The sequence below is a fragment of the Ambystoma mexicanum genome, chromosome 8 (assembly GCF_040938575.1).
Source record: "Ambystoma mexicanum isolate Mex_15411 chromosome 8, UKY_AmexF1_1, whole genome shotgun sequence".
In the NCBI taxonomy this organism is placed as follows: domain Eukaryota; kingdom Metazoa; phylum Chordata; class Amphibia; order Caudata; family Ambystomatidae; genus Ambystoma; species Ambystoma mexicanum.
Window position 1 is genome coordinate 1,447,179,763 of NC_090929.1, and position 13,909 is coordinate 1,447,193,671.

Here is a 13,909-nt window from a genome sequence, read left to right on the forward strand (position 1 = left end):
AAAAGATCTCCTTTGGACAGTAATATCATGACTGTCCTGCATTCAATATCAACGCATATCTCTCCTCCAAAGTTCATGTTTCCCAAAAGTAACACACCCTCTGGTAATAGCTGAAAAATCCTCCACCTTCCACCCACTCTTAAACACAACTCAACAGGTCAAGTCTTGGCACTTTCACACTAGGAAAGATGTAGCAAACTATCACATGCTGTTCATTCTCCACCGAAGGCTGGCAAACATGAAGGGACATGCCCAGCCACTGAGAAGAGGAAGGTTGACCATGTCGCACCTACTCAATAATAAATCTACTGACTGCTGTTCCAGGCACACATAATGTGAAGACCTGCTGCATTATAATTAAAGCGCTCAATAGTAACATGCCAGACTACATAGTGTTGGTGACCCCAGTGACGTGATTCCTTAGCTCCCGTACTTGCAGCAATATCCAGGGCCTCTCCGGAAAGGCCGTGCCCACCTACAGCTGACCAGTCCCCCAAAATGCATATGCAGCAGAAATGGTCCTTGTGGGTGTCGGCTTTGCGAAAATCCCACCCGCTCGTTGGAGCTGAGTACGCACCACAGAGAGGGTCAGACAGGTTGTGGGTTAACTGCGAACTATGGCTTTTGGAAGAACACCGACATGCGAGTTTAGACTGCAAGGAATAACAATGGCTGCATTTAGGTATGGAACAATATGATGGAGGAGAACACGCGATGAATGAAAGTGATTGGAGGGATTGTATTTTTTGATGAGTGAAGCTTTTTATGGCCCTTCTTTATTAATTTCTTTAGTTTTAAGTTATACGGAGAATGTAAAAAAGGAAGGAAAGGGAGCCTCTCCATCTGAGAAGTGAAGGTGGCAGCCACAGTGCACTGTCCCGACCGGTGCAGGAGAATAACACATACTATATGGGTCTCGTAAGTTTCTCCTTGTATTATTCTCGCTTGTTGGGGCTCAAGCACATTTAGGCTCTGCCATATTGGAATGTAAGACTATTTCCAGCAGCAAAATTTGTCTGACATATCATATGTGTTAACTACAAAACATTTCTTTTTTTGTGATGAATTTTCTTTTTCACTTTTTGTTTGTCTTGTATGTTCTCTAGTTGGTGTTTTAGCTTGTACTTTTAGTATGTTATTTTGTGTCTTTTTCTATATGTATGGAGGAGGGGCAGGTATGGTGTGAATCAGAAGTGAATAAGAGAGGTGTGGAGAAGATTTAAGGGGAAGTAAAGTATTTGCTTTTGGTGATCTAAAAAGCGATTGTATCCTTGTTGTCTGACAGCATAAAGACAGTTTTTACATGCATGTGACAAATATACAGTGACTGACTCTGTATGCCGTTACAGTATAGACGGACGAGAAGAAAATTGCACGGACATTTATTTGTGACACGTGCTTTAAAGAAACAAACAACTATGGGGGTGGATACACCCCTGACCCATATGTCCAGAAGCCTACCCCTGTATAGTGACAAAATTAAAAAAATACTATAGCCAATGGGTGACAGAAACAAAGGGGGAAGGAATGCCCTACTCCTGGTCAGAAAAAGGGTCCTTTGATAAGGGGGCTTTAGACCACATGTCCACATACATGACTGCTAAATATAAGGGGAAGCCATTACAGTATTGGAGGGAAATATTGGATTTGTGGCAGATGTTAGAAGAGACACCCGTATTAGAGAAAAAATTAATACATTTATAAATCCGCTCCATTGTTCAGTAGGGCAGTGGAGCAAGCTTTTTAAGCAACACTTCCCAACCTGTACTAGGTACAGAAAAGAGCACTGCATAGAAAAACAATGTTTTGGGTTGAATGCAGCAGCACCAACTCCTGAATATTTGCAGGTGGCCCCAAATGTTAATGGGGAAGGTTTGCTGTGGATAAGATGTGACCATTTTGTCTTTATTGCACAGGCTGTATTCGTATGCTTAATAACACTGGTACAGTGTACAGAGAGAGCTGCTCACATAGTGAGAGATGCGTTTGCTGTCAATTTTGCACAACCAACATTTTAACAAATATACTTTGAAGGTATACTCCTTTTAAATGCAGTGTTAATTATCTTCAATACTACACATCATTATTTCAGTGCTTTTCTGTTACCATGTTGACTCTTTCTTGACCACAAATCTTTGCTCCTTTTTCAAGTACAAGAATGCTGTTTTTGAATTTCTGTTTTTTCTATAGGGTCATAACTTGGTCACATTGTGAACTATTATTCTCATTTTTTGTTAAACATACACTTCGTGTGATTTATATAACATTTCTTCTATTTTTCAGATTTTCTAATACCTTTCATTGAGAGCAATTTCCAGACATATGATGTCAAACAGGTGAGCTTGAGATTGCTCGGCAAGTATTGATGAGGCTCTTTTTTGCCTGCATTTGCTTTAATCGTGTTTGCAAAGATTGTAGTGTTCTTAGTAAGGTTTCTCATTGTGGTAATGCACCTTCTGCAGTGATCTATTTAAAATGGGAATCAATTCAACCTTTCTTCTTTTGAAGGTCAATTTATAAAATAACACTGGGCATTTCACGCTTAGAAACAAAGGCGATTCTTAGCCTCCAGGTCAACATAGACTGTATGCATTTGAAATGCTAGTTCTAAGCAGACTCAATCTCAGAAGGTGCCGCATGTGTGTAAATCCAGTGTGTGTATCATACCCTGCATTGAGCATGGTGTGACATCTGTGGTGGCATCTTATAATTCAGCTGGACTGATGAAAACATGATAAGTACTTGTCAGCCTCTGATGAGGGCCATCTGTCCGGCCTTTTCAAGGTGGGGTTCACATATGTTTGAAGAGCTCCCCTTTTGTGCACTTTTTTCATCATAGCATAGTCACGTTCACATAGTAGCACAGAATCTTGGATATACAGAAGGGAGTCAAATCCCAGAGGAACCCACTCAACCCTGTAAGGGTAGGCCTCTTCCACATCCTCTTTAATATTCACCTGACTACCCGCCTCTCTGTGGCTTCAACCAGTTTCACAGTGGAGAAAACTCCAGAGACCAATGCTCCTTTCCAAACAGACTTTCAAGGGAACAATTGCTAATGGAGCCAGAACAAGCGTTGCCTAAATTCTACAAACATTGACTGGATGCTGGCCAGGAGAGCCTAACACATGTGTGTGGCATCCCTGTATCAGACTTCCTCCAAGCCAAGTACAGAAAGTTAGCTATCACATATTTCACCAACCCATTGCCTAGGTGAGGGAGATCACATTTGCAAGCTAAGCTTTTATAGAAGATTCTCTTCTTAACTAACTTACCACCAGTGTGTCGATAATAGCCTCTAACACATGTACTACTATCAGACACTCTAGCTTTGGCTGCCAACATGGAATCCACACATTCCAAATGGTCTAATTTCTGCACTGTGGAGGCACCAAGGCCTTCACTGTTGGCTCATATATTTCCTAGGACACCTTTATTTCCAGCTATGAATACCTGTTACATCCATAACATATAAGACGTCCTCCTTATTATATGGCCTGCGGTACCAGCCTTGTAGTTATTGTTAAGTTGCTAAACCCATAGGAAGAGCACTTTTTGGGCATCTTATAACTTCACTCCCTCTGGACGAATCCTCACCAAGCTTTGCAAAACAAGTATATGGCCCACTCTGAATTGTTTTGCAAAGATTGGTGAGGTTTGGACAAGGGGAGGCAAAGTTATAGGGGGGTCCCACAATTTCTTTTTTTCCCATAGACTGAATGGAGAAAAAAATTGCTCATGCCTACAGCCCAAACCTTTGGATGGATTTTCACCAAATTTGCGGCAGGAGTGGCGGCTTGGTCCTGAAAGCATGCTTTTGTAAATTTGGTGGAAATCCGTCCAGTGGTTTAAAAGAAAGTAGGACCCAAAAAAGTATTGATATCTATGTCCGCTCTGCGGATGGTGAAAAGCATGAAGTGCGTCAGTTAGATTTTTGGAAACGACCGCCATCTTGGATACGTGGGCAGTGACCAGTGTCCACGGATATCGCTGTAAAAACATATTAAAACACACAACATTGCACTTGTCAAACTTATCAAATAATCTCTGGGGAGGCGAGGGGTGACGAGGATGGGATGGGATGTGGCTGCAAGAAGCAAAAAAAATGGTGTTTTTCACCGCGAAAGTCCGTGAACAGTCCGGATGGCCGCAAACAGTCCTGTGAAGTTCAGACACCTCAGCATTACAGGGTTGGTGAAAAGCTGTTCTTGGACGGCTTATAACTTTGGCGCCACTTAATGAAACTACATGACCTGATTCTGAATGGGTTTGCAAAGTTTGATGGGATTCTGTCAAGAGGGGGCAAAATTAGAGGGGGGGTCCCAAAATAATGTAAAGGTTTATAAATGAGGTGCCATTTGACGAATCTACACTTAATTTGGCAAACTGATAATAGATCTAGATATTAATGTTTCTGCAAAGTTTGGTGGGATTTTGACAGGAGGAGGCAAAATTCGAGGGGGGTCCCAAAATGTGGTGCCATTTGACAAATCTACACAAAACTTTGCAAAATGATTATAGATATAGATATAAATGTTTTTGTAAAGTCTGAATGGATTTTGTTTTTTGAAGTGTCATGATGTAGGTACAAAAAATAGTGATATACCTTTGGTGACTGAGGTGTAGCCTGTGGCCATGGGCAGTGGCCAGATTGTCCTGGTCATGGAATAAGGTCATGATCCGGACAATCGGGCTACTGGCCATGACCACGGGGGACAACACATGGGGTTAAAGTGGCTATGTCCACCTGGGACTGGCTTTGTGGTAAAGTTATTCAAAATTGGGATAGGTTTGAAAGGGAAGTAAAATGTGCTTGTGATAATATGGTTCTCTTTTCGCCTTCTGCAGGCTGCCATGGAAAGCGAAGAGGGGCCCTGTATGGAACCCCGCCTTCCCTTTCCATGGTAGCCATCTTGGAAAAGGATTTTCCTTCCTACACCGGGACGCCATGCGTCCGGGTGTAGAAAGAAAAATCCTTTTTTTATAGCACCCCGGGTTCCTACTTTGGGAACATAGGGTGCTAATGGCCTTCATCCCCCCCATTACAGGGGCTGGAATGGGGGGATAATGGTCGGGAGACCTCGTGCACCCTTGCTTCGCTTGGGCTGATAACTTGGGCTGCCAGGCCAGTATCCACCATTCCATCCCTGGAACGGGGGATAAACGCCACAATATTGCCATTAGCATAACACAAAATGCAAATGGAAATGTTGGAAAATCTTGTCTATGTACTTTATTGAGAAATGTAAAGTAGATGGAGTCTATACATTTTTTTTTTAGTTCTATTTTTTAACTGTGAAAGGTGGTTCCTAAAGGAACATTTCTTTTATTGTTTTTGGATGCGGTGTCCGGTCAATTGGTCGACAACAAACTGGTCGACTGCAATTTGGTCGACACCATTTGGTCGAATGCCAAATGGTCGAATTTTTTATTTTTTTTTATATATGTGTTTTGTGGGTTTTCGTGTGGGGAAAAAAAGAAAAGAAAAAAAGGGGATTGGGGAGGGGGGACCCCCCCCAAAAAACCAAAAAAGGGGTAAAAAAAAAAAAAAAATCTGACCATTTGGCATTCGACCAAATGGTGTCGACCAATTGTCCTGTCGACCAATTGACTGGTAACCTTTGGATGCATTTCTTCTTTTTGGAAGGAGATCTTAGAACGAAAGGTGGGGAGGGAAATGAGGGAAGAGTCACCAAGCACTAATATGGAGGGGAAGGTGGACAGGGGAAAATGTTGCACGTGTGTTATTTCTAAGGTCAGGGGCAGTGTTTCTCATGCTCCTTGATTACAGCAGTGGTGGTGTCTCTTGGGGAGGAGGGATGGCATTAGCTGATTACATTTTAAGATAAGTAGCAGTTTTGCTTTGCTAAAAGTATGTACTGTGTACTATATTGTTAATGGATGAGTAGGAATAGGTAAGAGCTGTGCAAGGGAAATTTTGAAGTTGAAATTTTCTAGATCAGTAGAAAATGCAGTTCCGAACTGTCCATGAAGCACATACTTATCGTGAAGTGCGGATGGGTTCTCGGACACGTCATCATGCCGCGCGCCAGCGAATGGCCATGTGGCACTGTCCGGAAGGTCCGCAATGAAGTCAGATGTTCGTAGACATTATGGTTAAATTGCACTAATGACAACCTATGAAATTCAACGAAAAAAAGTTGTTAAGCGGACGTTATGGTTAAGTTGCACTAATAAAAACCTATCAAATTCAGTGAAAAAACTTTGTTCAAGGGATGTTATGGTTACAAGTAAAACCCCTGAAATTTGCCAGTTATGATAAGCTAAGCAACCATAACTCGCGCCACCACCGTGCACTGCTAATAATAACACCCATGACATCAAAGTCCCTCAAAACCTTCCTCTTCGCTACTGCCTTCTCTCTCCCTCTCCCCTGCTAAACCTGCTTAACTCCCCACTGAAATTCTGCACTATACCTGCATCTTGGCCACTCTCAGCGACCTCGGTCCAGGGCCCAGCCACTCTCCACTTGCACTGCCTCCCTGGCTCCCCCTGCACTGTGGGACTGTCACTGTATCCCTACAGCCCCCTTCCTAGCACTTGCTCTGCACTTACCTCGCACTTGCCACCAGCTGGCCCTTTTATTTATTATTTATTATCTTATTACGCTACTTACCGTGTACTGCACTTTCCCCCCCACCTCCTCCCCCTGCACTTTCTCCTTTTCCCCTTACCTCTGCACTTGCCCGATCTGAATGACACCTGGCCTAGTAGGATCGTTTGTCTGTCTTCCCCTTGTTTCCCTCCCTCCCTGCCTCGTCGCGCCTTGAAACACTTGTGTATAGGCGCGTTACAAATACCATATCATATCATATCATATCACCACAAATGATGCTATGTGAATACAACCACAGTAAGTTGATTCATTAGTATGTTTCTCAAATGCATGTCCCAAGACAGAGTTGGCTGTTGTGTTTTGAGCTTTTAGTCATCTTGCCAATGTTCACAATGCGAGGAGAAATGCAGATATTGTACATTTATTTCCTGACAAGGAAACCATTTCGAAGACACTCACTTTGTGCATCACTTTTCGAATGTGATTCCGGTACAGAGAGGTAATAAAAAGTGTTTTTACTAATTGGTGCTTGGATAATTTCTGATTGGGCAAGGAATTACCCCCCGCCCCATTAAAATGGGGGCTACATATGCTCTAGTCTGATGGGGAAGGTAAACTGCGATCCCTCCAAATCCACAGTAGAATCATAAAAACATCCAGGGCGTGTGCTTTGGAAATCCATATTTTGGTATGTAGGAATGCAAACCCTTAAACCTCCCATTTGGTCTGGGAGGTGTCATAAATGGAAGTGACATCTGGTAGTAGGCACAGACAACTGAGGAAAGTCTGAGCTACAAACATTTATGGCAAAAGGCCTAACTTCTATGCTAAGGTGGGATTTCCCTACCTAAGTGAAACTAACAGTAGTATGTGTCAGGAAGTCCAAAGTAAATGGCTGTCTGTGTCCAAAACCTATACTTGCCCTCACATCTACTTGTTCAAAATGTGTAGGGATGTCAGCGTCAAATAAAAAGTATTCAAACAAAAGTTCTGAGCTTCTTTCAGCTCTTGGTCAGAAAAGGGTTCTATCTTGCCCAGGATTCAAGACAGTTCACTTTCAATCAAAAAGTGTTTCACTTCCCCAAGCTTTCAAGTCAATCACTGTTTTCAAAACAACACAATTCCTCAGGATACTTCCCAGCTTTCAGGCTTCTGTCTTTCACCAATATCACAAAGTTCAGTTCTTTAGGTTCACAATATACACGCTTTTCTTGACATTCTATCACAAACGGTCAGATGAGTTAAACTTACAGATGAGTTAAGTGGCTTTTGTTTAGTTGGGTGCACTCGATCTAAGCGCAGTCCACCCAACAAAGGTCATGCAACTGACACACCTTATTGGCTTCTCTTCCATAGTTACATGGCCACCGCTTCAGCTCAACCGTGGTATTGGACTTCTACTCTTGCAGCTTTTGCAATACTTTTTTTGCCACCATTCACTTATTGAATTATCACATTTTCTCATAGCCAGTCAGTCAGTAACTTTATTTCGGCTGTAGGACCATAAAAGTACAAACGTCAACAAATAAATAGATCATTCCAGACAATAATAGAACAATTACATCCTCTGAGCATCAAGGCCCAACTGTTGGCCAACAGTTGTATAACTCAACTAACTGCTCCACCAATCAGCTGCGAGCCCCGAGTTACCTGTCCAACAAGTCCTACCTCCCTGACATTTTTCCCAGCGGCACTGTGTTTGCACCAGCTAACACAAAATGCTGGGGCACATTTTCGAAAGCACCCTCATTGTTATACCGGGAACGGGTGCTGATTTTAATCATACTATTTTGTCCCAAACAACATCTCATGTTAAAAACTAAGATACCATTGGCCACTCTCCGATCCCAGAAGTCTATCTGTCAAAGATCCAAAAACATTCCCCCCTTGCAAGGACTGTCTGGTACAGTTCACAATATTTTTACAGATAACCAAGTGGCAACCACATCCTTACGGAGCCAGTGTGTGTACTTATTGATGCCAGATTGCCGGGTTACCAGTTAATTCAGGGCCATTTTGTGTACCTTGAGAAGAAATACTGTGCCCCCCATGCAACACCCCGTCACCTTGTTAGTAGTTGCTCTTGGCGTCCCCTTGGACAAACATCAGTCAGGACCAGGCCTCGTGCTGCACAACCAGGGCCGTCAATTAGCTTCTCAAATGTTGGAATGGTACTGAGTACAATCAAGGGAGTGGGGTTCAACGGCAGAACCAGAAGTGGGCCATTCCAGCACATAATTCCATATTGCTCATGCTTGAAGCTAAACTAACACTATAAGCTCCAATGGGCATAAGGGTGCATCCCTTGGCATCTATGCCCTCTATTTCCATTGTTTTCACTGGCACCGTGGAACTCTTGGGCCAGGTAATGGTAACAGTGTAAGGTCATGTTGGAAATCCTGCAGGTTAGATGTCAAACCAGGGTGTGTGACAACAAGTGGGGGTAAGGGGGGTTGGATGGAAACAAGTGTTATCAGAAAATAAACCAACATTAATCGTCTCACAGGGACCATCCTCCCTCCACTCCACCCCCAGAAATGTGTTGCCTTGCATGCTATTCAAGGTACTTTTCCCCCCTGCTAACTGCCATCTGAGAAGTTAAACTCCCCCACCAGCCTCGTTTTGTAAAGCTGCAAGGAACATCCTTAACCATGTCCATACTACTTGTACCTGGTGCATGTTTGTTGACATTAATAGCCTGCTCTGGCGCCCAGGGGTCCAAACTAACAGAAACATTGGTGGTACCCAAAAACTGGTGGATTTCACTAATAAGGGTGTATGCCACACCAGCAGAATTTAAAAAATCATTCAACCTGTTCCTTGCTGCGACTGAAAGTGAAGACGTGCCGTAGACATTTTCCTCTTTTCATTTAAAATGTTACGTTTAGGTGGAATCAAGGGCGTGCAGTTTTTAGTGCCAGACGGAGTTACTAAATGTTCAGGCTGCAATGAGACAAGGCTCTGTAAGTTTATGCGACCACTGGTGGTCATTTCAGACTCAATTGGATTATTCGTTCAGAGCCAGACAGACATACAAATGCATGTGCTTGCCTCGCACGTTGCAAGAGTGTGACTCCCCCCACCACCTGAAAGCTCCCCGTTCACTGTTGGGCTGTTAGAATATCGCTTCAAGTAGATGGGGCAAGCAGCGTCCTTATGTTATCTTCTCTCGGGTCCCACTTCGCTTATTGAATGCATCGAGTTCCCTCACTGTCGACAAACACCCTGAGACCATCAAAACACCTGTGCCCTTGAACTCCCCAGGGCTTCACATTCGCAGGGGAGGGTAGGTGCTTATGCAGAGCTGAAAGACTGGTGGGCTGGGCCAAAACAACGAGCTGCAGCAAGTCCTTTACCAGAAGGCAGGGAACACCTTGTGAGTAGCAAAACTCCCACACCCTTGATCTCCCACGGGCTTTACCCTCCCAGGGGAGAGCAGGTGCTTATGTGGAGCTGGAAGGCAGTGGGATGGGGCCAAAACAATGCGCAGCAGCAAGTTCTTTACCAGAAGGCAGGGAACACCCAGTGGGCAGCAAAAAAACAATGCCATTCACCTCCCGCTGGCTTCCGATAGCGTTGCCACTGCTTCAGCTTTCAACTTATACAGTTTGGCTCTTGCCAATGCTTGATTTCCTCAGATTCTAAAATTCACAGTTCCTTATATTCTTTATGGCATTTGCCAATGCTTGATTTCTTTAGTTTACATAATTTACAGTACCTTTGTATCAGGGAACACTTTTCACTGCATTCAATCCAAGTGGCATTCAATCATTGTTACTTTCTTTTTGTTCAGTATTCAAAACTTCAAATCAGTCACATTTAATAAAGCAACTGCAAATTCCCAGTTCACTCTCCTGCTGGGAATTTGCACCCCGTTCACAGGCTTATTTACACTTTCAGAATTCTCTGCACAGTTCGGTATTCACAAACTGTTACATTCATTGCTTTCAACCTTCAAGTTATCATAGTTATCATCTGTACTTTAAGTTGGACCAGCATTCACATTATCTATCCTCCCCTTCGCTCACTCACGAGTATTCACAATCCAGCTCGCACCCTAGCATCCCAGAGTCATTCAGCCTGCTTTGACTCATTGGGTACGCTGTTTACGCTGTTTCCGTGTGCTGTCCTCGGCTTCGGTCGGCTCTCTAAGGCTGTTGCTGCTCCCGGGCCGGCACACCGAAGCTTCCAGGGAACGAGAGCTTCAAGGGTCTCCGCTGCCCGAGTTACCAGAGAGGGAGTCCTCCTGACTCCAGGAAGTTGGCAGGCCAACCTTGCCACCAGAGACCTTCCGAAAAACACCCGCCACAATCCACTTCCACTGCAACAACTCTGCAGCTCCTCAGCGCTTCAGATACGCGTCTCCCTGCCATCACCTCAGGCTTCTCCTTCTGCAAGCATTCACAGGCGATCTCTCTAGCCTCACATTAGCAGGCCATTTATACCGCCCCTTTTGCCTCAGGTGCAGGCAATATTCTTCAATTGCATAATAGTCTTGGTACTCAGCACCCCTCTACCTCATCACAGTACCATAGTGGTATGTATTGGGAGATGGTTTTCTGACCAAATGGGGAAGGGATTGGTAATACCCCATAAAAGCCTGTGGGACATTTGATTCCTTATGAAAGGGAAATGGGAAATAACCTGTCTCACCCAAGGGTGCCTCATACCCACTCCCAAGTCTCCTCCTCCGAGGTGATCTTCCTTCACATATCCACCCCCAGGGTTAGTATTCGAAAGCAACAGCCTTTCCCTTGCCACCAGTGGGAGTTTATATTGGGAAAAGAATTGAGGACGCCCTCAGATTACTCACACATCACAAAATGAAACAACACAGGAAGTGATATCATATGCAATTACATCATTTATATGTCCTTGTGGATGATATACTGGCCCTCTACTTTCCCCAAATCAAAACATGATGAGTCAAAGGTTTTTTTTAATCAATTATAACAACTAGCATTGCTTTTGGTAAACTCCCACGCCATTGTTTTTTTAGCCTGTCTGAGCCATTACAGAAGATGATTTGATGTTTGTGTTATGTATGACTATATACCGATGTAAGGCCCTTGTTTTGAATTTCTTGATTATAGCTGTTGTGTGTTTAATCCCTATGACTGGTGTTCCTTCATCTGGTAATTTTTTAATTTCTTGTACATTATGCTTTTTTGAGATCTGATCAATGTATAATCCTAGTACCCGGCGAGGGACGATCAGATTTTATCAAACAATCTGATTGGCCCTCACTGGGTCGTTACCCAGCAGGGAACAACTCACCTGCTGTGCTCCATTGTGAGCGTGAGTCCCATGGAATCCATTTCTTTTCCCCCGGCCACCATGGAAAGGCAGAAGGGACTACATGTAGTCCCTTCTTCTACCGGTTCCGTGGTGGACATTTTGTCTGTTTGCTTTTTTCAATTTTTTGTAATGGCCGTCATGGAAAGGGAGAAGGGACTATGGGGGTCATTCTGAGTTGGGCAGTAAGGGTTACTGGGCACCGGTAAGGAGACCGGTGTCGGTAAACTCTTACTACTCAATTCCGAGGTCCCTTAGAGGGAACCGCAGAGAACATGTGGTCTGACCACACGTCCTTTACGGGTCCCGCTAAGGGACCAGGGCACTAATTACGGGCCTGCTATTCGCGGGCTTGTAATTAGCGCCTTCCCCATTCCCATTGAGCCCTATGCGGGCTCAATGGGAATGGGGAATGGTTGCTTGAATGGGGACTTACCGGGTCCGCACAGGTCGGAATGTCCAGGTAAGTCCACATTCAACCAGACCGGACACGGACCCGGTATTGGAGGCAGCCATGGCGCTAATAGCACCATGGCTACCTCCAATCTCGGAATGAGGCCCTATGTGTTTTCTCGAGTTGCAAAACGGTTTCAATGCCATTTCACAACTCGAGAAAAAATGCAATTAGTACCCCGGTATGACGTGCTGGGGTACTAATAGCAATAGAACCCTCGAAGGGGTGGCATTACTGGTCGGGTAGTGCCTCTGGGGCTAAGTTAAAGCCCTCGCTTCACTCAGGGCTTCTAACTATCACATTGGGGGCGTTACCCTTCCTGTAATGCCCCCTTCTTCGGGGCATTAATAATTCTACCTATTTCAGCTGAATCGCTACCAGTTATCTTCTACTACATTCATCCATTCTATTTTATCTACTCTTCAACCATCGGATGCTTTTCTCCTGCCTGATGTGGACTCTTGTGGTCACACTTTTCAATCTGCTGTTTTATCCTCACTTGGCTATGTCTCTCCTCACCCTTTACTCCGAAAGGGAAACCGGTCATGGATTTCTAGATCTTTATTGAATCCTAGAGCATTGTAGATGGAAAAAGATCAAGGGGCCTCATTATGAGTTTGGCTGTGTGGTCAAAAATGGTGTCAGCTGCATTACCATTCCACTGAACTATGGGTTTGGTGGTAAGGTGGAGGAAAAACCTCCAGCAAAATGCTGGAGGTAATTCCCTCACCTTATGGCCACAAAAACACCAATTTCGGTGGAATTACCGGCAGCAGTAAATCTGCTGAAATCCCTACGAAGCTTGATGAACTCCATAAATGGGGACTAAAACCGCTAAACCAACACTTGTAATCCGACGGTAATTCCACTGGACCAAGTGGCGGTAACAGTAAATCTGTTTGCTATCATGATGGATTTACTGCTGAGATACAACCAAACTCATCAAGAGGCCCCAAGTCTTCTAGACATTTTTTTTCTCTTTTTGTATCATGCTTTCATCCTATTCTGTTGCTCCTAGAAATTCTAAGGATAAGTATTGTTAATCTCTTATTTAATCCCAGGCTTCACCGCATTAGGTATTTCCATACTAAATAAATTGTTTTCTATACTCCACTGGATCCTGCACTTAATTCTTCTATTAGTACTGAGGACTTTGCTTAATTTTGTATTAATGCGGTTAGATTGTAATTCAATCAAGACAACATTTTGGATGTTATGCCGACCTACTTCTATACCTGTTATCTGTCAGTCCCTCTGTCTTCTTTAGCTCTGATTTATGAATCTGACATTGCGCAGTGCATTGCATGGTCATGTTCTGCTGCGGCAACCTTATCCTTTACCTGGTTCTTCAATCTACTTTCCTTCTGTTTCTTCATATTTGGCATGCCTTTTTAATATTTCACTTCAATCTGGTATTATTCCTGATTTTGTGAATAGGCAATAGCTATTCCATTGCTAAAAAAGGCTGATCTGGAAACTTCAGAGCTTCCTAATTATCATCTTATAATTATTCTGCCCTATTCTTCTAAATCACTGGAAAGACTTTGTCATGCACAACTTTCATATTATCATAATTCACAAGC

The 13,909-nt window shown here is 43.7% G+C and overlaps 1 protein-coding gene across 5 annotated transcripts in view; it reads left to right on the forward strand.

Moving 5' to 3' along the window:
* Window positions 1-13,909, forward strand: part of LOC138473098 (prominin-1-A-like) — a 1,012,351-nt gene that overhangs the window by 448,471 nt on the left and 549,971 nt on the right. For all 5 annotated transcript variants that reach the window (XM_069611612.1, XM_069611614.1, XM_069611613.1 and 2 more), the window contains one exon: window positions 2,284-2,336. In XM_069611612.1, the coding sequence (XP_069467713.1) occupies window positions 2,284-2,336 (53 nt within the window). The remainder of the gene's footprint in view (window positions 1-2,283; window positions 2,337-13,909) is intronic.